The 23682-nt window shown below is 43.4% G+C and overlaps 1 protein-coding gene across 7 annotated transcripts in view; it reads left to right on the forward strand.

Moving 5' to 3' along the window:
* LOC147747711 (coagulation factor XIII B chain-like) overlaps nt 1-23682 on the forward strand; it is an 825373-nt gene that overhangs the window by 578337 nt on the left and 223354 nt on the right. For 4 of the 7 annotated variants that reach the window (XM_086955018.1, XM_086955010.1, XM_086955043.1 and 1 more), the window contains one exon: nt 7525-7707. The exons of the other annotated variants lie outside the window; for them this stretch is intronic. In XM_086955018.1, coding sequence (XP_086811144.1) covers nt 7525-7707 — 183 coding nt within the window. The remainder of the gene's footprint in view (nt 1-7524; nt 7708-23682) is intronic. 7 annotated transcript variants of the gene reach the window in all.

A 23682-nucleotide genomic window follows, 5' to 3' on the forward strand; every position in this document is an offset into this window, starting at 1 on the left:
CTGCAGACTAACCTGCACATGAAGGTGTTATTTCTGCACATGCTGGCATGGTGGCTACAATATCCTTATTACAACAACGTTATTGGTGGCATGGCCCATACAAACAGGCCAAGAAATATGTCCTTTATTGTGACATTTGTGAACAAATTAAGGGGTCGATTATGATGGCGGACAGAAGGACGACCGCCGGCCTGGAGTAGGCGGAAAATGCCTTATTGCAGTCCGTCAGCCGCGGACAGTCCGTCCACCATATTAGGATGGGAAGCACTGTCAAATTTCCGTACGCCGCGGAAGAACTAGCATCGCCGCGTAAATACACCCGACCCCGCAGCGGACTTAACCAACCAGAGACACCGCCGTACGGACTGACGTCTCCGACCGTCCACGTAATCACAATGGCGGATAAGACACAGCAAATCGCTGCGGAAAAACCACCTGCCTGAACACGGCGGATTCTCCACAACGGAGAGGCAAAACATTGCAGAGAGATACCCACCACAGGCAGATCGCCGTAATGGACCCAGCTCTGCACGCATTTCCGATCGTCTTCGTGCTCGACCACCAGCAAGTCATGGACCGTCGCCGCCGACGATGCAGGTAGGAAAACACACCAAAAGCTGGCTGAAGGAGAGTACTTGCCGGGGCTGTGACATGGGGAGTGGGAGGTGCATGTAGGGGAAACAGCATTTACGATTGCGCCAATATATCAACAATGCAAGGAGACAAACAGGAATGACACTGAGAAACCACTACACACGAATAACTGTCTTTATTGCACAGATTAGTAAATGAGTGCTAGAGTAGGCAGGAGCATGGGCACTGGATACACCAGAAAAGGTACATCTGAGGTAGCACAAGAGAGGGCACAATGCAGTATCATAACAGCAACATGGCAGTGTTCCCAACAGAGCAGGTACATCAGAGGCAGCACATGAGAGGGCACAATGCAGTATCATAACAGCAACAGGGCAGTGTTCCCAACAGAACAGGTACATCAGAGGCAGCACATGAGAGGGGCTAAGTGCATCAACAGTCCCTGGCAAAGAGCAGGTACATCTGAGGCAGCACATGAGAGGGGCTAAGTGCATCAACAGTCCATGGCATAGAACAGGTACATCTGAGGCAGCACATGAGAGGGGCTAAGTGCATCAACAGTCCATAGCAAGGCACAGAGCAGGTACATCTGAGGCAGCACGTGAGAGGGCACAATGCAGTATCTTAACAGCAACAGGGCAGTGTTCCCAACAGAGCAGGTACATTAGAGGCAGCACATGGGAGGGCAAAATACAGTATCATAATAGCAACAGGGCAGTGTTCCCAACAGAACAGGTTCATCAGAGGCAGCACATGAGAGGGCACAATGCAGTATCATAACAGCAACAGGGCAGTGTTCCCAACAGAACAGGTACATCTGAGGCAGCACATGAGAGGGGCTAAGTGCATCAACAGTCCATGGCAAAGAACAGGTACATCTGAGGCAGCACATGAGAGGGGCTAAGTGCATCAACAGTCCATGGCAAGGCACAGAGCATGTACATCAGAGGCAGCACATGAGAGGGCACAATGCAGTATCATAACAGCAACAGGGCAGTGTTCCCAACAGAGCAGGTACATCAGAGGCAGCACATGAGAGGGGCTACGTGCATCAACAGTCCATGGCAAAGAGCAGGTACATCTGAGGCATCACATGAGAAGGGCTAAGTGCATCAACAGTCCATGGCAAAGGCACAGAGCATGTACATCAGAGGCAGCACATGAGAGGGCACAATGCAGTATCATAACAGCAACAGGGCAGTGTTCCCAACAGAGCAGGTACATCAGAGGCAGCACATGAGAGGGGCTACGTGCATCAACAGTCCATGGCAAAGAACAGGTACATCTGAGGCAGCACATAAGAGGGGCTAAGTGCATCAACAGTCCATGGCAAGGCACAGAGCAAGTACATCTGAGGCAGCACATGAGAGGGCACAATGCAGTATCATACCAGCAAAAGGGCAGTGTTCCCAACAGAGCAGGTACATCAGAGGCAGCATGTGAGAGGGAACAATGCAGTATCATAACAGCAACAGGGCAGTGTTCCCAATAGAGCAGGTACATCAGAGGCAGCACACGAGAGGGCACAATGCAGTATCATAACAGCAACAGGGCAGTGTTCCCAACAGAGCAGGTACATCAGAGGCAGCACATGAGAGGGGCTACGTGCATCAACAGTCCATGGCAAAGAGCAGGTACATCTGAGGCATCACATGAGAGGGGCTAAGTGCATCAACAGTCCATGGCAAGGCACAGAGCATGTACCTCAGAGGCAGCACATGAGAGGGCACAATGCAGTATCATAACAGCAACAGGGCAGTGTTCCCAATAGAGCAGGTACACCAGAGGCAGCACATGAGAGGGCACAATGCAGTATCATAACAGCAACAGGGCAGTGTTCCCAACAGAACAGGTTCATCTGAGGCAGCACATGAGAGGGGCTAAGTGCATCAACAGTCCATGGCTAGGCACTGAGCAGGTACATCAGAGGCAGCACATGAGAGGGCACAATGCAGTATCATAACAGCAACAGGGCAGTGTTCCCAATAGAGCAGGTACATCAGAGGCAGCACATGAGAGGGCACAATGCAGTATCATAACAGCAACAGGGCAGTGTTCCCAACAGAACAGGTACATCTGAGGCAGCACATGAGAGGGGCTAAGTGCATCAACAGTCCATGGCAAAGAACAGGTACATCCGAGGCAGCACATGAGAGGGGCTAAGTGCATCACAGTCCATGGCAAGGCACAGAGCATGTACATCAGAGGCAGCACATGAGAGGGCACAATGCAGTATTATAACAGCAACAGGGCAGTGTTCCCAACAGAGCAGGTACATCAGAGGCAGCACATGAGAGGGGCTACGTGCATCAACAGTCCATGGCAAAGAGCAGGTACATCTGAGGCAGCACATGAGAGGGGCTAAGTGCATCAACAGTCCATGGTAAGGCACAGAGCAGGTACATCAGAGGCAGCACATGAGAGGGCACAATGCAGTATCATAACAGCAACAGGACAGAGTTCCTAACAGAGCAGGTACATCAGGGGCAGCACATGAAAGGGCACAATGCAGTATCATAAAAGCAACAGGGCAGTGTTCCCAACAGAACAGGTACATCTGAGGCAGCACATGAGAGGGGCTAAGTGCATCAACAGTCCATCGCAAGGCACGGAGCAGGTACATCAGAGGCAGCACATGAGAGGGCACAATGCAGTATCATAACAGCAACAGGGCAGTGTTCCCAACAGAACATGTACATCTGAGGCAGCACATGAGAGGGACTAAGTGCATCAACAGTCCGTGGCAAAGAGCAGGTAAATCTGAGGCAGCACAAGGACGTGTGTCAAGCACCCCGTCCCATGGACATTACATATGCAAGGGTGTTTACAAAGGACTATCTACACACCAAGTACAATGCCATGTGAGTGATGGAAAATACAACTCACAGCACAGAATCTGGTGGACTGCTCGACCTAGTAGCCCCGGACACAGTGGCAGGATCTGATGCCGGAATGGGAGATACAGCCATAGCTCTAGTGACTGACACATGAGCAATAGACCCAGACACACTACCATCACCTGAAACAAGAGTGTGAGACACAGCCACAGCTCTAGTGACTGACACATGAGCCATAGACCTAGACACACTGCCAGCACCTGAAACAGGAATGTGAGACACAGCCACAGCTCTAGTGACTGACACATGAGCCATAGACCCAGACACACTGCCAGCACCAGAAACATGAGTGTGAGACACAGCCACAGCTGTAGAGACTGACACATGAGCCATAGACCCAGGCACACTGCCAGCACCAGAAACAGGAGTGTGAGACACAGCCACAGCTCTAGTGACTGACACATGAGCCATAGACTCAGACACACTGCCAGCACCAGAAACAGGAGTGTGAGACACAGCCACAGCTGTAGTGACTGACACATGAGCCATAGACCCAGACACACTGCCAGCACCAGAAACAGGATTGTGAGACACAGCCACAGCTCTAGTGACTGACACATGAGCCATAGACCCAGACACACTGCCAGGACATGTCCCTGTACAGGGACCAACAAATACCATGCCAGCATCTGAGACATGAGAGTGGCAGACACACACATTGGCAGTACCTGAAACAGGAGAGGGCACACCTGACACAGTGCTATTACATGAGGCATGGCAGCCAACTACAGACACAGTGCCACTATCTGACACATGAGAGTGAACTGCAGCTGACCCACTAGGACCACTGAAATGATGAGCCACAGGGCTGTATGATCCTGGAGGCAGGGTGGCTCTGGGAGCGGGGGACAGCTGTATTGGAGCGACATTGGTGTGGGCTGGTGACACTGGTGTGTGTCTCCATTTCTTTGGGATATGGAAGGGCACCCTGGACATGACTGGACTGGTAAGTTGAGTGGCCTCATCAGAAACATCTCCCATCAAAGGTGGATCATGTGCTGGTGTGGGTCTGCTCTCTAGGGACGTGCTGGACCCTGCTTGACGTTTGCTGTGGCCCTGCCTTCTGCCCTCTGCTTCATGTGTAATGGGGGATGTACTCCTTCCTCTGCTTCAGCGGGGTGTGGATGGTAGTAGAGGTATGAGGGGACTCCACCGCTGACACATGTGTTTTACGTTCCTTCGCCAACATCAGCCTCAGTGCAGACAGGGGTGATGTATGCCTGTCCTTGATGGAGCTCCTGTCCATGGGAGAACCCTTGGCCCTGGGAGGTGCCTTGGCCGTAGGAGGTGTCCTGTCTCTGGAATGTGCCTGACCCGTGGGCGGTGCCCTGTCCCTGGGAGTTGGCGTGTCCTTTGTAGTGTCCCTTTCCTTTGCAGTGTCCTTGTCCTTGGGAGTGTCCCTGCCCTTGGGAGGTGCCCTTTCCTTTGCAGTTTCCTTGTCCTTGGGAGTGTCCCTGGCCTTGGGAGGTGCCCTTTCCTTTGCAGTGTCCTTGTCCTTGGGAGTGTCCCTGGGCTTGGGAGGTGCCCTTTGCTTTGCAGTGTCCTTGTCCTTGGGAGTGTCCCTGGCCTTAGGAGGTGCCCTTTCCTTTGCAGTGTCCTTGTCCTTGGGAGTGTCCCTGGCCTTGGGAGGTGCCCTCTCCTTTGCAAGTCCTTGTCCTTGGGAGTGTCCCTGGCCTTGGGAGGTGCCCTCTTCTTTGCAATGTCCTTGTCCTTGGGAGTGTCCCTGGCCTTGGGAGGTGCCTACTGCCCTTTCCTTTGCAGTGTCCTTGTCCTTGGGAGTGTCCCTGGCCTTGGGAGGTGCCCTCTCCTTTGCAGTGTCCTTGTCCTTGGGAGTGTCCCTGGCCTTGGGAGGTGCCCTCTCCTTTGCAGTGTTCTTGTCCCTGGGAGTGTCCCTGGCCTTGGGAGGTGCCCTCTCCTTTGCAATGTCCTTGTCCTTGGGAGTGTCCCTGGCCTTGGGAGGTGCCCTTTCCTTTGCAGTGTCCTTGTCCTTGGGAGTGTCCCTGGCCTTGGGAGGTGCCCTTGCCTTGGGTGTACCATTTGAGGGGGATGCCTGTGTTACATCTGAATTCCTGTCCCCCAACACCCCTTGAGGATCCTGTGTGTCAACACCAGATTCACCCTTACTATTTTTAATTTTGTGGAATATTAAGCAGGTAACTACTGTTATATGCAGATTCCAATATGATCCTTCAGTAACAATCCAAGAGATTTCACAGGCTTCTCTTTTTCGTGCAAGGTATTTTGAGCATTTATTAATACAACTGCTTCCGCATAAGCTCCTGATAATGGCTTTTTAACCAGACCAAACTTTACAAATGTCTTTGCTCCAAAAAATTATTGTCCTTGTCAAGGTGCAGAACTTCTGGAATTTTTAGACAATTAATTATATGTGGCCCTGGTTACCTGTTCTATAGTAACCAACGGCTGAAAGGGAATGTATCCAAAACGTACTTTCTGCATATGTATCTGAATGTAAGTGTATATTGCATATTTTATTATATGTATTTTGTAATGACAATAGCTGTAACCTGTCAGTGGAAGCTGTCTGTAGGCTAGACCTAAATGAGCAAGGACTCAGTGATCACAAATTAAGTAAGCACTTTCGCAGTAGTATTTATTTTATATCGACTGAAGGCAGGAAAAGCAATAGTTTGACGCGGACAGGAGGAGGTGGCATAGTCAAAAAAAGTGATGAGGGATAGGTATTGTCTGGTGAGTAGGGGGACAATAACCTTTTTAGGTAAATAAACAAAATAAAAAATACTGTACTACAAAGCAGGACGACGTTTGTGTGAAGTAAGGGAGAGAGGAAAATGAAGTAGGTGATGTAAACACAATTAGAAGCAATGGTGCTTTGCATAATGAAGGAGCATTTTCAAAGCCAGTAGGCCAGGCCATGGCAGGCTGGTGCAAATATTATTATCATTATTTTCAAAATATATGCCACAAAAATAAAAAGAAGGAAAGCAACTCCTCAATGTTGCCCTGCCTGGAGAAAAACATAATTATGGGTATTTGTGTAGTTGTTTAACGTTGTGTTGCTTGGATGGACATCTTATAATTGTGGGAATATGTTCAGTGCCCCTATACTGCTGTTGCTTTCCTGGGAATTGCCTGCTATGTCTAGACTTCGCTCCATTCATGTTTACCTTAGATATGATCATCAACGAATGCTCCTTTTCTCCGTGCCTGTCCTATTTCTCTTTTGTCTCACCACTAATTTTTCTGTCCTTTACTTCTTTCCTTTCTTTCACTCTCAAAATAAAACAGTAAGGTTAGCTATATAAACACCAATATATAAACGACTACTATTCATTCTTGGCTAACCCTCTGTACGACCAAAAGGTGATTGTATACTTTATAAAAATAATAATAATAAAAAAAAAATATATATATATAAATATATTCCAGAAGACTGACGAAGTTCATGCCTGCGCCTCTTAGTCAATGGCGGGCCTCGACGGGGTTTCGCCTTGCCCCGTTAAATCCAAAAATTACCGTCATTAGTCGTTCATGTGACAGAGAGTCGAGGCCCCGTTCAGCTTTGTTTAAGTGATTTTATTCGGCAACAACACCCGACGCGTTTCGCAGCCTTCGCCGCTTTCTCACGAGTGAGAAAGCGGCGAAGGCTGCGAAACGCGTTGGGTGTTGTTGCCGAATAAAATCACTTGAACAAAGCTGAACGGGGCCTCGACTCTCTGTCACATGAACGACTAATGACGGTAATTTTTGGATATATAAATATATATATATATATATTTGAGATACTGTGGAAATGTACAATCTTGTTCCAGTCACATCCATATCCCACAAGATGTTTTACAGTCACTACAGGAGATTCTCCGCGATTTGGTGAGTTTCAGTACATTATGTCTGCTCATTTCGCCTGCCAGGAGATAGGCTCTTATAACTTACATAAAGATGGATTTGGTTTTGCCAGAACTATATTGTAGTTATTGTTGTTTGCCTCAAACATTCCTGTATAAATCCTGATGCATGCTAATGTGCTATACTTTTCTTTATTTTCATTCAGCTCCTCCTGTCTGCTCTCGACCACCATCGATTCCCCATGGAAAAGTTGTTGGTGATGTGAAAAATGAATATAGTTTTAACTCAGCTATTGAGTATATATGCGATGAGGGTTATGTTTTGAAAGGGACGAGAATGCTGACTTGCATTGATGGGGAATGGTCAAGAGATGTGCCACAATGCATACGTAAGTACAGAAATACCTCATAATGATGAACATAAAGGGCAGGATTCACAAGTGTTTTGCAGAGACTTACCCTTGTAATACTCTTGTCTTGCTCCTGAATTCATGAAGTGAGCCAGGTTTAAGCCAGGAGGATTCCTGACTAACTGTTAGTATTAGCACCACCAGAGTGAAATCCACCTACTCGTAGCTAAATCTTTGTGAACAGGCTAAACATTTCGAATCATTTTGTTTCAATAATTGGGCACCATGAATCTCTATAGTTTTCTCGTGATGGCGAAACAGCAATACAACAGCATCTGTGAAAAATATGTGGAATTCAAAAGTAAATGTATATCAGTTTTAGCCACACGGAACTGTACTTTGCATGCGATGTTGTCAAACAATTATGTGGCATCTTAATAAGCACCCATTTGTGTCTTTTTCTAGCACTCAGTGAGACTTGAGTTCTTCGCACTGACCTGATGTAAGCGCACTAATCACCAACTGCAGGCAATAATCCTGTACAATGGCAACTGTAATCACTTCCAGCATCATTGGCCTTGGCCTGGATTGCTCCAGGACATACCTGACACGTTCTCCTGTTTCGCGGGCTTTACACTCTTCTTGTGGAGTCATGGCCCTTGGATGCTAGGGCAGGTAATCAGCAGGATTGTGGAAAGCTAGCTTTTACTATACCTTAAAGGAGTATTCCTGGAGCTGGAGCACCTGTTTCTCAATCCGAAGTGGGGGCTTGGACACCCAAACTTGAAACAGTAATATTAAGGGTTTGTGTTCTGTATGAACTGCAAACAGATTGCCGTAGACATAGTTGTGAAAGGGACTGCACCCCCCACCCCCCCAGTGGAATATAATGGTTTCATGCTTCATTTGCAAACAGCGATGCTCGGTTGAGGTCAGAGCTCTACTAGTGTATGCCACTGGGACCCACTCTCTACACTCCTGTTCTTGGGCAGGGACAGCTCCCAGGCCAGTGGGGCTGGCATCAACTGAGCTTGTGGGTGTATGGGATTAACAGACGCTCATATAGTGATAAACAGTATTATCCTTTTATAGATAGATCATCTGGTGCATCCAAAGTTGGGAAGAGAACACCCCACTTCCCTAAACTCAATCAAAGATTGAAAAATTACAAAACAATGGGTTTTTGGAGCACACAAATACAAATAAAGTCTATGTTATGTAAAAATCACAAGATAAACAAAGTGAATTCCCTCGAAAATAAACAGTGGGGCTCTTGTAGTTCTTGTCTTTATTTTCATCACATTCCAATCCCTGTGCCAACGCGTTTCGCCGTGGTTGGGTTAACCTGTGGCTTCGTCAGGGCTTAGACTTCTCAACAGTTTTGGTGCCTCGCAGGAGTTTCTCCCGCTAGTTATTTCCGTCCTTTATGATAAGACAGCCACATTTTCAGAGTCTATTTAAAAGTTTCCACTTGGCAATCAGAAATATGTATCGAATAAAGTCTTAATTAAATATCATAGAAACTCCTCTATTCCACAATTTGTTATCAGGCCACAAAGTATCAATCAGGCCGGTATTATGGACTGTAAAGTCCCGTATAAAGCAGATGAGCCGTGAGGGAATGTCCTCTTTAACCTCGTATCAGGAAAATGAGTCTTTCAGTCGCGTCCCGCCCGTGTGCAGGCGAACAGACAGTCAGTGGCATTTTTTGGATCAAAATACCTAGTTTTGTGTCTACTTATAGGGCATCTGTTCTGAAGCCCCTTAATGCTATTTGTGAGGTTGTTGATTAACTGCCCAAAGTATTTCACCGTACCAAGAAAACTTTGGACCTCAGACACACATGAAGGAGCAGGCACCACCCTGCACTTTATCTGCATCAGGGTAACTCTTTCGGCTGAGAAGAGGTACCCCAAATGAACTGAAGCTGTTGCTAAGGAACTCACATTTTTCTCCGTGCAGTATCAACCCGCTGTCTTCTAGCCTCTACAGCACATTCCTCAACCTTTCTTTGTGCTCATCTTTGGAGGTGGTGTACACAAGTACATCATCACCTACGGGATGACCCATGGAAGCCTTGTGAGTACTTCCTTATTTGTGTTCTGAAAAACATCAGAAAAAGCGGCTATGTATCAAGAGGCAGGGTGGAGCGGCAATTTGTGATAGCCAGATTGAAGGTCTACTTTAAAAACCCATGTTGTTCCACTTATCTCCCTTGTGATGATATTGACTCTGGACATGAGGTGCTGCTCTCTCTTTATGGCCACGTTTGGTAGCCTCATGTCTTCACATACGCAGACATCACCCGGTAGTTGGGGTTTTCTCTCTATCATTATCGGTGACACCCATTGCATATGACCCTCCACCCTTTCGATTATGTCTGCAGCTTCCAGTTTTCTCAGTTTGGGTTCTACTTTTCAATCGGATGCCACTCTTTGGTGGTACTATTATAAAACAAAATGATGCCTAGGACTCTATTAGCATATTGTTATTTTCAGAATGGGACCACTTAATTGTCGCATTCTATACCCAATACGTTGTATTTGGATGAATCGAATTGTTATATTTCATTTTCTCAGGTAACCCAACCCTATATAAAGAATAGCAAATGCTTTTCTTATGTGTTTGATTTTCAATTTAATTGAATTAGACTTCTTATTCTTTTGAGTCTATTTTTGACACATTTAGACAAAGAAATATATATATACACGTCACTTTTTACATATATACATATACAATACATACAAACAATAATAAACTGGTATTGCGGTATATTTTGATAGCCCAATTTTTTACACAGGATGTTGGCTCAAAATACAGCCTCAGCATTCCTTAGGTAGTAAGCTCCTCCAGTCCTATTTACAAAGAGTGTACCAGATCGTTTTTAATTTTTGGATCTGTTCAATGTCCTTTTTACTCCTTGTGAAACCAATTGTTTTCAATATTTTGGCTGGGGTCTTCTCTCAAACAAAGGTGTCGACGCGTTTCAGCCCACTAACTTAGGGCCTCATCAGGACTTGGGCTTATGCAATAGTCCGTCTACATAATCATACAAAAAAATACAAAAAAAATCACCAATTACTGTATGTATTCATTATAATGGGAATTCTACATCAGGGTTTTCTGTACACTATATACAACTATATACATCTTTCAGTTATTTTCTAAAGCCTAGGAGTGGTCAGGCTACATTAGGTATATCACCCCTCTTTCAATTTCTGGCAAAACCATATGCGTCTATGTAAACAGGAGGCAAGACCTATCTGTCCAGTTCAATCGCACAAGCCTCTAACTGCACCCGGTACTAAAAAACCAGAGAAAACAGAGAAAACACCCTGTGTGTTATCCAGGCGTACACCAATCAAATTCACCTTATTCCCAATGGTGCTATATAGACCCAACGCGATATACCTGTGCATCTCTTAGTGAAAGTACTTACACTCTACAGGTACCATAGGGCTTCCCTACAGGTGATCATGTGGGTAGTAGCCCTTTCAAAACGTATCTGGGGTCTCAACGTTTCAAGTGTCCTACAGGGATAATGAGGTAGCGAGAAAAAACCATCAACTCACGCTGTACAATATAACATACTAACTCTCATTCAATGATCTATTATATCACCTCTATACACTTACTTTTCGAGGCTCTTCTACTATGCTGACACACTTCTCACAGCACTGGGCGGCTTTCCCTGCTTCTCTTGCCTTCCCGTAGCTTTTCTGACAAACCGGATCCTGGTATTGCGCCGGTCATGTGGGTGGTAACCCTCTCAAACGTATCCAGCGTCTTAACGTCTCTATTGACCTACAGGGATAATGGGGTAGCGTGTGAAACCAATCGATTCACGCTGTATACTATAACGTACTCCCTCTCATTCAGTGGTCTATCCTATCGCCTCCATACACTTACTTTCCGTGATTCTCCTGCTGTGTTGATTCTCTTCTCAAAGCACGGGGCGGCTTTCTCTGCCTCTCTTTCCTTCCCGTAGCTGTTCTAACAGACCGGATCTTGATTTAAAGCCGGTCACGTGATGCAGCCACCACGTAGGTCCCAAACACTAAAAAAGGACTAGAGGACCCGTTTCTATCGTTGCGATGGAAGAAATCGACGGGGAAAGGATATATGTATATATATATACTGCCTACTTTACTTGTCACTAGAGTTCTCTAGGTCTGAATGGAAAAAATGGCGATATTCTAAAACCAAGAGAGACATAATAGCTAAGGTTACTCATATAGTTCAAAAAGCGGGGTATAATACTTAAATTTAAGTTCTATGTCAAACCAACTGATTAAGGGTGGAGGTGATATCTCCCGTAGTACACCGTGGTGGTACAGCGCACCTGGTTTGACTATGCAGTCGATGGGTAGGGACACCATTTTGTCCGTGAGGCACTCAATCCCAACTTATATAGTCTTGAACTCCACTCGTCTAGTTGACTGGTGTGTACTTGAAGGGCAACAAGGAACAGGTGAAGTTTTTCTGCAATACAGCAGCTCAGGAGCGCGCCTTTTTGTTCTTGGGTGACATATATGTTGGTTGAGATCAATTTCTGTGAACCAGTCCTTTGTTTCCTTTGAGGAATAACAGTGCCACAAAACCGGTCCTCTCATCCGTTTACAAATAGAGCACAAAGTAAGTTTTTGACCATATTGACATGACATTTCATGCTCTTTTAGCACAACAGACTTATACTGTTCCCTTTCCTTCTTCTTCTCCTGCAGTGCTGTTGATTACTTTCAATGTATTTCCAAATGTGGAATAACTAGGAGATTCTTGACTAAGGCAGATATAAGCTAATCTCTGACAAGCTAAACAACTAGTGGAGGTTTCTAAGGAGTGCATCTGGAACATTTGATGTTGCAAGAGATAACACAAGCACTATCTTTCCTCTTTTCTCTTTTTGCTCTGTTTCGGTTCCAGGTCCTGAGGAGAACCCCCCTGAATGAATGAAGGGGTTTGAAACGTGTAGACCTTTTACCCTGCACAAACAATTTTTTATTCAAGCTGTTCTTGCATTTAACCTTTTTTGTGCATACAAGTTTTGGTACACTAAAACCAACCTATTGATTGAATCGGTTGGGTTAAACTAAAGATTACACTGCTTGGTATTTACCCATATGTGAGTTGGGAGTTGTACTAAAGGTATAAGGCAATTTTTGAAAAACATGCCTCTCAACTACATTGGGAATGTTTTTTATGTGTATTTGTTGAATGATCATTTTTTTCTGTGTCATTAAGATTATTCTTTTTTATGTGCGGAACCGCAACTTTTAAACGAGTTCTGTATCTAACTAGATTTATGTCAGAATCATATATGTATAGCGTCCATGAAAATTTGAGTATGGCATTATAATTGATTGTGGTCTATTAAATAATTTAATAGATGTGCACGATTCACACAATTGTATTTGTAGAGTTCACATTGTTCAAGGATGACAGCACGCATATAATATAAAGTAATTTGCTTTATTCTTTACAGCAAGTAGTTAACACTACATCTATTAAGCCTGGGCCAAACCGTCCAGCTTGGATTCTAGAACACGGCCTGTTTTCTAGATTCCAAGTGAACAGGAAGCCACCACACATTCCCCTTCGTGAACAGAGAAATAACACAACAATATAATAGCGAAATATGAAAACTACAATAAGAAACAGATATAATAAAACAATAAATAGATACAAACATATTATATCTTGTATAGAAAATGCATGAAAACTGGATTAATCCAAATGATAATCTTTACACCAAACAGAACGTTCATGTTGCCTTTGTACTGGATATCTAACTGGAATATCAGACTGTTGAGGAACAAATTTGCGCCAATTTGTTCCATTGTGAGAAATTTTAGGAGATATGGCAATTGATGAATCAGCAGTATTATCAACAGGCCACAACCACTGAGGAATTTTCACCACTTTGGACAGACTCCAAACATTCCCATCAGAAAGTTCAACCACTTGACGACCAACTCTGACCACCTTCAAAGGCGAAGAAAACCGGGATTCACCAGACCTCACGATTCTACCTTTCTTAACACGAACCAAATCATTAATCTTCACAGAAGAAACCACATCCCTACTTTCCTGATCTTGATTAGATCAACCATTATATAATAGATCTCTCATCCATGCTTGACTCATGTTATATACAGACTTTCTTCCCCTCATTTTTTCAAAAGGTGATGAATCTCCAATAGATCTAGGAGTATTTCTATAACTCCAAAGATCCTCTTTGATGGCTTGATTGCAATTTTTCCCATTAGAAACTGGTAATTGTAAGTCGTCTTTGAACACTTTGATCCACCTTTCAACAATTCCATTACTCTGAGGGTAGTAAACAAATTACCGTTTATGAACTATACCATGATTGTCCAGAAAAAGTTTCATTTCGGTGGATGTCAATTGTACCCCATTGTTGGTATGAAGTGATTCGGGAAAACCATCTCTTTCAAAAATATCATTCAAAAATCGGATTACAATATTTGTTGTAACGTGAGGAACAAAGTTAATCTCAGGCCATTGAGATAACTGATCAATAAAAATTATGGCAAAGACAGGATTGTGGCCCAAAGAAATCTGACCAACTATATCAAGAGAAACATATTGCCATACACGTGACGGTCTGGAAGCAGGCAGGTGTTCATAACATAGAGTTTTTGGGGATTTATCACTAATGGAACACTCTAAACAATCTCTGAGTTTACGTTCTACACATTTATCCATTTCTGGCCACCAAAATCCGCTTTTAATTCTCCTTTTCATACTAGTCATACCAGATTGCCCTTCACATCAAGAATGGTTTGTTGCAATTCAATCATTACCACCAGTTGTAAACCTCTCATTAAAACATCATTATGTACAGATAATTCATGGGCAACATGAAAGAAAGGAAGAAGGGGGTATATTACCAACAACTAGCGATAATTTTGTCTCTAACTTGTTTAGAGACAAAAATTATCGCCGCACATCGGCGATTTTTATCGCAGATAAACCTTGCTATTAGCAAGGTTTATTGCAAATGCGATAAAAAACGGCCGCAATGCATGAATATCGCTGAAAAGTCAGCGATATTCATGCATTATCGAGCAAATGCTCTTAGCCATGTTATCCACCTCCCATTGGATAACATGGCTAAGAACTGCTTAGGGCAGGTGTTAGCTTTTGGAGATATTCGCGCTTAGCGCAAATATCTCCAAAAGTTGGTAATAGGAGATAGCGATGTTAGGGACTGTTTCCAGTCGCTAACATCTTGGCACGCCCACTTTGCATGTCATTAGTGATAAATATCACTGACATGCAAAGCGGGGCCCAAGATGGTTGCTATCTCCTATTAGCTGTCACTAACTGGTGTTAGCGACAGCTTGGTAATAGGGAGATGATTTTATCTCCGCTTTCTTGGCTTTTAAAGCCAAAAAAGCGGAGATAAACCCCCTTGATAATATGCCCCAATATTTTCTGAAATATCAACCTTTCAAGGCCATGCCGAATGAATGTAGCCAATAACCTCTTTCATGACAATATCATTGTCAGATGCAACTCTCCACTGACTCTCTTTTATGCATCCCTTAGACACCTTGCAAATAGAAACAACTTTTTCCAAATCATCATCTTCCTCAAAACCATTGTCATCAGCAACAGGCAGTCTCGACAAGCAATCAGCAAGAATGTTTTTTACTCCTGGAATGTATTCAACTCTGAAATGAAATTCTTGTATTGCCATCTCGCCACTCTAGAAGTGGCTCTACTACAACCTTTTGTTGTAAACAAATCAACAAGAGGACGGTCATTTGTCCTTACCATGAAAACAGTGCCATAAACATATTTACGGAAATATTCAATACACCACCAACACGCTAGTGTTTCTTTTTCTAGAGTTGAGTATTTACATTCAGCACCTCTTAACGGTCTTGAAGCAAAGGCAATTGTCACTAAATGACCATTTTGATTCTGCATTAGTACAGCACCAATTCCAACGGTGCTAACATCAGAAACAGTTACAGAGTCATGAGCCGTGTTAAATGTGGCTAAAGCAGGTGCAGAAGAAATACAGAAGAAATACATAATTTCAAATATTTAAATACATTGGCACAGTTGTCAACCCACAAAAATAATTGGTTCTTTTTCATTAAGGATCTCATGTGTACAGTTTTGTCTGAAAAAACAGGTATGAACTTTGCGTAATATTCCGCAAGACCAAGAAAAGACCTAAGTTGAGCTTGTTTGATAGCTCTGACAAGATTTGGTTTAGGAGAAATACAATTTTTGTTTATAGAGTGACCTAAATAATCAACATAAGACTTTCTAAACTTACACTTTTCTTTTGTCAATGTCAAACCATTATCTTGTAAATGGTTTGACATTTCGTGAAGCAGGAGAAGCAGGAGAAGTGCTCGCTGTGTCGCCTACGCTACTGGAGTAGCTTGTATTCTGAGTCGCTGCTGTTGCTGCTGATACCTATTTCCCCAAAGACCTTGTTGCTTCTGTGGCCGCAGAGGAGAGAGAGGCGCCGGCCCCGGGACTGCGAGGACCAGCATTCACCACCTACAGCTGGTCCTCTTCCCGTGAGTGCCGCGCCCCCTCCCAGTGCCACGCCCTGCTGAATTTGAATAACTACTCGCGGCCCCCGCTTCGCGGGTGCCGCTCGTGAAGCAGGAGAAGTGCTCGCTGTGTCGCCTACGCTACTGGAGTAGCTTGTATTCTGAGTCGCTGCTGTTGCTGCTGATACCTATTTCCCCAAAGACCTTGTTGCTTCTGTGGCCGCAGAGGAGAGAGAGGCGCCGGCCCCGGGACTGCGAGGACCAGCATTCACCACCTACAGCTGGTCCTCTTCCCGTGAGTGCCGCGCCCCCTCCCAGTGCCACGCCCTGCTGAATTTGAATAACTACTCGCGGCCCCCGCTTCGCGGGGGCCGCTCGTGATGCAGGAGAAGTGCTCGCTGTGTCGCCTACGCTACTGGAGTAGCTTGTATTCTGAGTCGCTGCTGTTGCTGCTGATACCTATTTCCCCAAAGACCTTGTTGCTTCTGTGGCCGCAGAGGAGAGAGAGGCGCCGGCCCCAGGACTGCGAGGACCAGCATTCACCACCTACAGCTGGTCCTCTTCCCGTGAGTGCTGCGCCCCCTCCCAGTGCCACGCCCTGCTGAATTTGAATAACTACTCGCGGCCCCCGCTTTGCGGGTGCCGCTCGTGAAGCAGGAGAAGTGCTCGCTGTGTCGCCTACGCTACTGGAGTAGCTTGTATTCTGAGTCGCTGCTGTTGCTGCTGATACCTATTTCCCCAAAGACCTTGTTGCTTCTGTGGCCGCAGAGGAGAGAGAGGCGCCGGCCCCGGGACTGCGAGGACCAGCATTCACCACCTACAGCTGGTCCTCTTCCCGTGAGTGCCGCGCCCCCTCCCAGTGCCACGCCCTGCTGAATTTGAATAACTACTCGCGGCCCCCGCTTTGCGGGTGCCGCTCGTGAAGCAGGAGAAGTGCTCGCTGTGTCGCCTACGCTACTGGAGTAGCTTGTATTCTGAGTCGCTGCTGTTGCTGCTGATACCTATTTCCCCAAAGACCTTGTTGCTTCTGTGGCCGCAGAGGAGAGAGAGGCGCCGGCCCCGGGACTGCGAGGACCAGCATTCACCACCTACAGCTGGTCCTCTTCCCGTGAGTGCCGCGCCCCCTCCCAGTGCCACGCCCTCTCTTCCCGTGAAACTATATAACTCCCATCCATCACGCGCATCGCGGGACGCGCGCGGGTCGGAGCACGGGGCGAAGCCCGGGCAAAGGGCGGGCCGTCTGTGGCCGTCCGTGGACGACTGAGGACGGGACGGGCCCCCCTACTTAGGTTCACCATATCAGGATCCTGGTATTTACTTAGCCTTTACCGAAAACGATATTATTAGTGGTAAATATTCTTATCTGTCTCTTGTGAGTCTACTGGGGATAACTAAGATTCATCTACAACAGTAAAATCCTCAACGATATCAGAGACGCTATAAGAGATTCATAATCTCTGACGACAACCGGAGCACAAATGGGCTTTAAGAAACTGAGATCTCGGACAGTATATATGAAAAGAATGGGAACTGAAAATGCAGTACGAAATACCACTGATAAAGCTATAAAACAAGGTCGTTTAACCCATACACCAGCCATTAGTGCTTATTTCTCTGCACTCTTGCCCAAAGAGAACCAAGATATACAATCGCTAAGTAAAGATATTAATCTCAACGTAACTGACTTTGCTGGGGAGATTGAAAATCCTTCAACAAAACCTACTCCAACGAAACTTAGCTCACAACTCAAAGAGGAATGTTTGGAATTAGACCTAAGCAACAAATTATCAAGTACCCCGAAAGACTTTCTTCCTTCATATCATGAAGCGATCAATCTGAAAATTGTAACACCTATAAAAAGCAGAGGGAGCGTAACTTTATTCGATGATACAAATAACAGCAAATAAAATATTGCGATAGAGAAAAAGGATCTAGGAACAAACAACAGTATCCAGTCAAAAACCTCTTCACCTATCGCTTTGTTTGATCCCTCCATGGACTCCTACAACCTTAAAAATAACAATAACACTGCTGATAACGCTCCTCCAATGTCTAAAGCTCTATTCTCCCTACAAGAGATATTGGAATCTGTTCTATCATTTCTTGGAAATATTCTTGAAAACTCTGACCAAACATTGGACGTCCAAATAGGCATCTTAAAGTATTTGGTAGAAGAAAAAAAGAAAAAAGATTCCCACGAAGTAGATAAAATCAATATGTTACATAAAACCAATCTTGAGCAACATAGTATATCAAAAGATCACAAAAAAATTCAGGAGAAAAAAACGCGTGACCTTGGTACTCAAACTGTAGACATTCAAATACAAGAAAACCATAAAATTGATAATTCGAATGATTCAGTGATATATTCTTTGAAAAAATTATTTAAAGAAAAACATCAACAGAAAATAAAACACTTTCCAATATTTACAAAAACTCATGGAACGAACGAGTCTACTAATACAAACGTTCCTGAAACACAGGAAACAAGAATAAATATCAGTAACGTATCGAGTGAAGGAAATGAAGAAACGCTCACCAACAAGAATCAGGAAAAGAACATTGTAGTTGGGAAAAAAAGGAGAAGAAAGCCGGAGAGAAGGATCCAAAAGCGGAAAAATCGTAAACTAAAATTCCAAAAACCTGTCATTTCTCATAAATCTGAAGAAAAACAATGTGACACCAAAATAGAGTCTCAAAACGTTGAAAAATGTGTAACCAGTAAAAACTATGAAAATATGGTGCCTCAACTGGATCCGACAGTAAAAGAGTATATTCCTACCAGATACCCCAAGCAATCAGATCAAAGTAATAACATCTTTATAGAAGAAAACAATAGCTACTATAAAAAGGGGGAAGGGCCTTCTTCCAAAACTCTTCAAATCGAGGAACTCTTTCCTATCGATTCGGCACCACTCAATAGAGGAAGGATTATAAATTTATTACGACGTATAAGGCCCTTACATACGATGACTAGTAATGAAATCGATCTTGTGTCCTTTCCCAAAAAAGAGAATAATAAATTGTCAATGGTAACCTTTTGGTCAACAGTCCTTCCAGGCATAATACTAAATGAGAAAGAGACACTACACAAACACGGATATGATGTAATGGAAATAGTAGAATTAAAGGATTATAATACCCCCAATGGGTATAATGCCCAAATACAGGCTATCACCAACTCTCAAGTCAATAAATACCAGCGAAATAATGGCATGACTGAAGATCGAGACATCACAAATCCAGTAACCCATTCTAGAGGGAATGAAAATCTAAAAATTCTGGTGAATAAAGGTCATAGGGCAGTTTGGTACAAAGCTGACAAGGAACCTGAAGAGCATACTACTACCGAGTCCTGGGCTTGGGTCTCTGAGACTTTGAATAGCAACAAAATCTCTAACATCAGACAACATTCTGTTTAGCACGGGACTAAGGATTACATCTTGGAACATCGCTGGCAGAACTAAAAACAAACTGTCCATGGTTATGAGAAATCTCCCAGACATATTGCTTCTACAAGAAACATGGGATACCGTATCTTTCACTCTTAAAGGGTACTATGTATATGAAAATTTAGCACTATCCACTAATCGAGGTCATGCCAAAGGAGGGTTAGCCATTTTGCTAAGGGAGGATCACCTGTGGGAACAGGAAATAATAGATACAAAATCTAACAACTTGCAGTGCATTCAAATCTTTGCAAAAAAACGCAGCACTGCTTCACCACAGGCAATCTTACTTTTTAATGTCTACGCTCCCCCTGGGAAAGAAAATGACATTACATTCTTGGATATAATAGAAAAGATTACGCACATAACGGAAAACTATGCATATTCATCCTTCTTAATTGTGGGCGATTTTAATAGTAAAATCTCCAACTCTGAAATTAATAGGTGGGCAAATCTATTTGCAGAAGAAGGTCAGGAAATTATAACCCCACAATTCCCTGAGGGTATATTAACCGACAAAAGAGGCAGATTGTTATTATCATCAATAACTAATCTTAATGGACTAACATTGAATGGGGCTGTTGAGGGTGATATTCCAGCAAAGTACACCAGGCGAGGCAATGGGACTCTATCCATTATAGATTACATCATAAGCAGTATGGATCTGCTTGATACTGCTTTGTTTTTATCTAATCATTTTTGTCAGGAGAGTGACCATGCGATTATGCAACTAACAGCAGATTGGATACCTAAACCTTCCCAACCTAGCCACATCATTTACATCGAAAGTACTGTACTGATAAAAAGTGAACGGAGACGCATCTTCTGGAATTCCTCGACCCTTGATAAAATCATGACAAAGATTGATCATTCTAAGCTTCTGGAGCAGAGATTCTCCAAAAATCCTATAGAAAACTTTGAATTCATAATTAAGGATTTTAAAAAACTTATCCTAAGTATGATATCATCGGGTGCAAAAGGCAACATTAAAAAGAAGGGAGGAAAAAATGTATGTACCTACAAGAATTCAGAAGTAAAGAAAAAATTAAATAAACTTATACGCGCCCAATACATGAACTTTTCAGCAAGTGTAAAGAAGGAAATAAACAGATTGAAGAACCAACTGAGGCGCGAGAATCAAAAGGAAAAAAGAGCTATAGAAGATCGAAACTGGGTCGATATTCAGATTGCTGCAAGTAAATACAATCAACGTAAATATTGGTCCTTAATCGCAAAAATAACTGGTACAAAGAAAAAACTACAAACCATCCCGGTCCCCCCGAATGACTGGGAACTATACCTCTCAGACCTTTATAAAGTAAATTCTATAAAACCAAAAGTAAGCAGTAAAGATATGAAACATGAAAAAGATAAGAGTTCTCTAACACAAACTACAGCCATCTCGGTTGAACTCAACATACGCAAAGCAAGAACTACAGGAGCCTCTGGACCAGATCAAATTCCTATTAAGGCGTTACAAGTCGCACCGAAAGAATGGAGCAAGTTGTTATGCCCTCTCTTTAATCATATCTTTGAGAGTGGACATGTTCCAAAATCTTGGCAGGGGAGCATAATTATCCCTATCCATAAGAAGGGAAGCAAAATCCAAGCTGGAAATTACCGACAGATCGCACTCATGGATGCAGTAGGCAAAGTGTTCGCGGCAGAGGTACTAGATCGCCTGAAAGAATGGGCCTTTTCGTCAGGTCTGATACCCATGTGTCAAGCAGGCTTTAGGCCTAAGCACTCGGTAACAGATAACATAGCAGTTATTCAGGTTATCTTCGACAAATACATTACTCAAAAAGCCCAGGTAGTTTATGCCGCATTCATCGATTATTCAACGGCATTCGATCGGGTTGATCGACCAACCTTATGGAAAAAACTAAGGAGGCTTGGAATCCAAGAACAATTGCTACAAGTAATAATAAGCCTCCACACCAATACCTGGTGCCAAGTCCAGATGGGGGGAGAAAAAGGACTCACAAAAAGAATCCAAACAGAGAATGGACTAAAACAAGGGTGCCTTTTAGCCCCGCTCCTTTTTTCCCTCTACTTAAGTGACTTGCCTCACCAATTGCAAATTGGTTCTAATTTACCGCCGAAGATCGCCCAGCAAAGTATAATTTCATTACTCTACGCTGACGACATAGTATTATTAGATCTAACCCCTTTTGGACTGCAGGCATCATTGGACATTCTGTATCAATATTCGAAGGAAAATTATCTAGTACCAAATATACAGAAAACTAAAGTGATAGCTTTTTCGGGAAGAAAACAAAGCGCCAAGTATACCTGGAAGATTGGTGAAGAAAAAATAGAAGAGGTAGACAATTATCCTTATCTCGGAAGGATTCTCTCCAAAAATTTGACAAACTCAACACAGGTATCAAACTTACAAAGGAAAGCTGATATACATGCCTCTGTTCTCTTGAAACTTTACAGTGCAACAGGGAATAGACACTTCTCTGCACTGTTAGGCACATACAGAGTAAAAATACCACCCGTATTATCTTATGCGACGGAATATATCCCCATAAAGCAATGGGTTTTCATGGATCAAAAAGAGGGGAAAATCTTAAGAAGGATCATGAAAGTTTCTGATGCTGTACCTGTTCAGGCACTGAGACTAGAACTATCAATTATAAGCTCTTATGCCATAGCTATTGCCAATGTAATAAGGTGGGCCTACAACCTGATACACGCGAAGGAGAACACTCTAAGGTCAGCGTTGAAAAAAGAGTCTTTTGGGGTAGAGCCTAAAAAGCAAATCTTTTTGGAAAATTTGGCTGTAGCATATCAGATGGCACAAATTAATATAGAAATGTTGAGTACTTGGTCTCCAGCACAATTAAAATTGTTCTTAAAAACTTTTACCCCTAAATTGAGCTACGAATTGGACTGTTTACACTGCAATAAATTAACCATCTACAAGCCGTTTGTGGAAATACTTGAATACAAGCAAACTCGGCCTTATATTGGGTTTACCCTGACACATGGTGTAAGGAGAGCGATCACTATGTACCGGTTGGGCATCTTACCACTATTAGCATATACCTCCAGATGGCTTCCAGGAGGATCTCTTCTGTGTACTTTGTGTGCAGGGGGTGACCAAACTATAGAGCATTTATTACTCGTGTGTCCTAATCACAAAGTAACCTTAGCTCGTACAAGATACCTCAATCCTATATTCCGCTCCTGCAGAATTACTAAGGGGAGAGAACTCTTAGTTATGTGTGGTCAACCTTTGAATGAATTCGTTTGCTACAATTTGTACAAATTCTTAAAACAATTTTTATCCTTGTATTAATACTGTTGCATTTTTATACATGTAAAATGTAAATAATTTCTTTTGTGGTCCTCTGTTGAGTACCAATACAAATAAAATTTTTGACTTTGACTTTTTGACTTTGTAAAATATACAAAACTTGGTGAAGTATATTGGTATGTTCTTGTGAATTAGATGCAAAGACAAGAATGTCGTCTTGAAAATATAATATATTGTCATTAAATAGTTTATGCATTAATCTCTGGAATACAGATGATGCAGATATTAGCCCCAAGGGCATTCGTCTGTACCTGAAAGCTCCTTCTGATGTAATAAACAAAGTAAGATGTTTGCTATACTCATGGAGAGCTATCTGGTGATAGGCATTCGATAGATCAAGTGTCGAGAAAACTAAGGCACCTTTAAGTTTAGCAAACATTTCATTTATATTGGCCAGTGGATGTCCTAATTTAGAAGATGAAACTACACTAGGAAAGCATTTTTCCCACTCAGATGCAGGATCTATATCAACGTGTAATACTTAATCCGAATAACCAAGAACTTGATCAGGATGGTTAGGATCAAGTGTGATCATAAGATCTCTCTGCTAAGGCCAACCTAAGAGACATGAAACCTCTCTTGCAACATATACTTTTGAAGAAATAGTCTTTCCCTAAAAAGTTATGGTAGCTATGAAAAAAATCCCAAAACATCTATGGGTTTTCTACCATACCCTACTAACTTGATGTCAGGAGGA

Source organism: Lissotriton vulgaris, chromosome 1_1 (assembly GCF_964263255.1).
Source record: "Lissotriton vulgaris chromosome 1_1, aLisVul1.2, whole genome shotgun sequence".
In the NCBI taxonomy this organism is placed as follows: Eukaryota; Metazoa; Chordata; class Amphibia; order Caudata; family Salamandridae; genus Lissotriton; species Lissotriton vulgaris.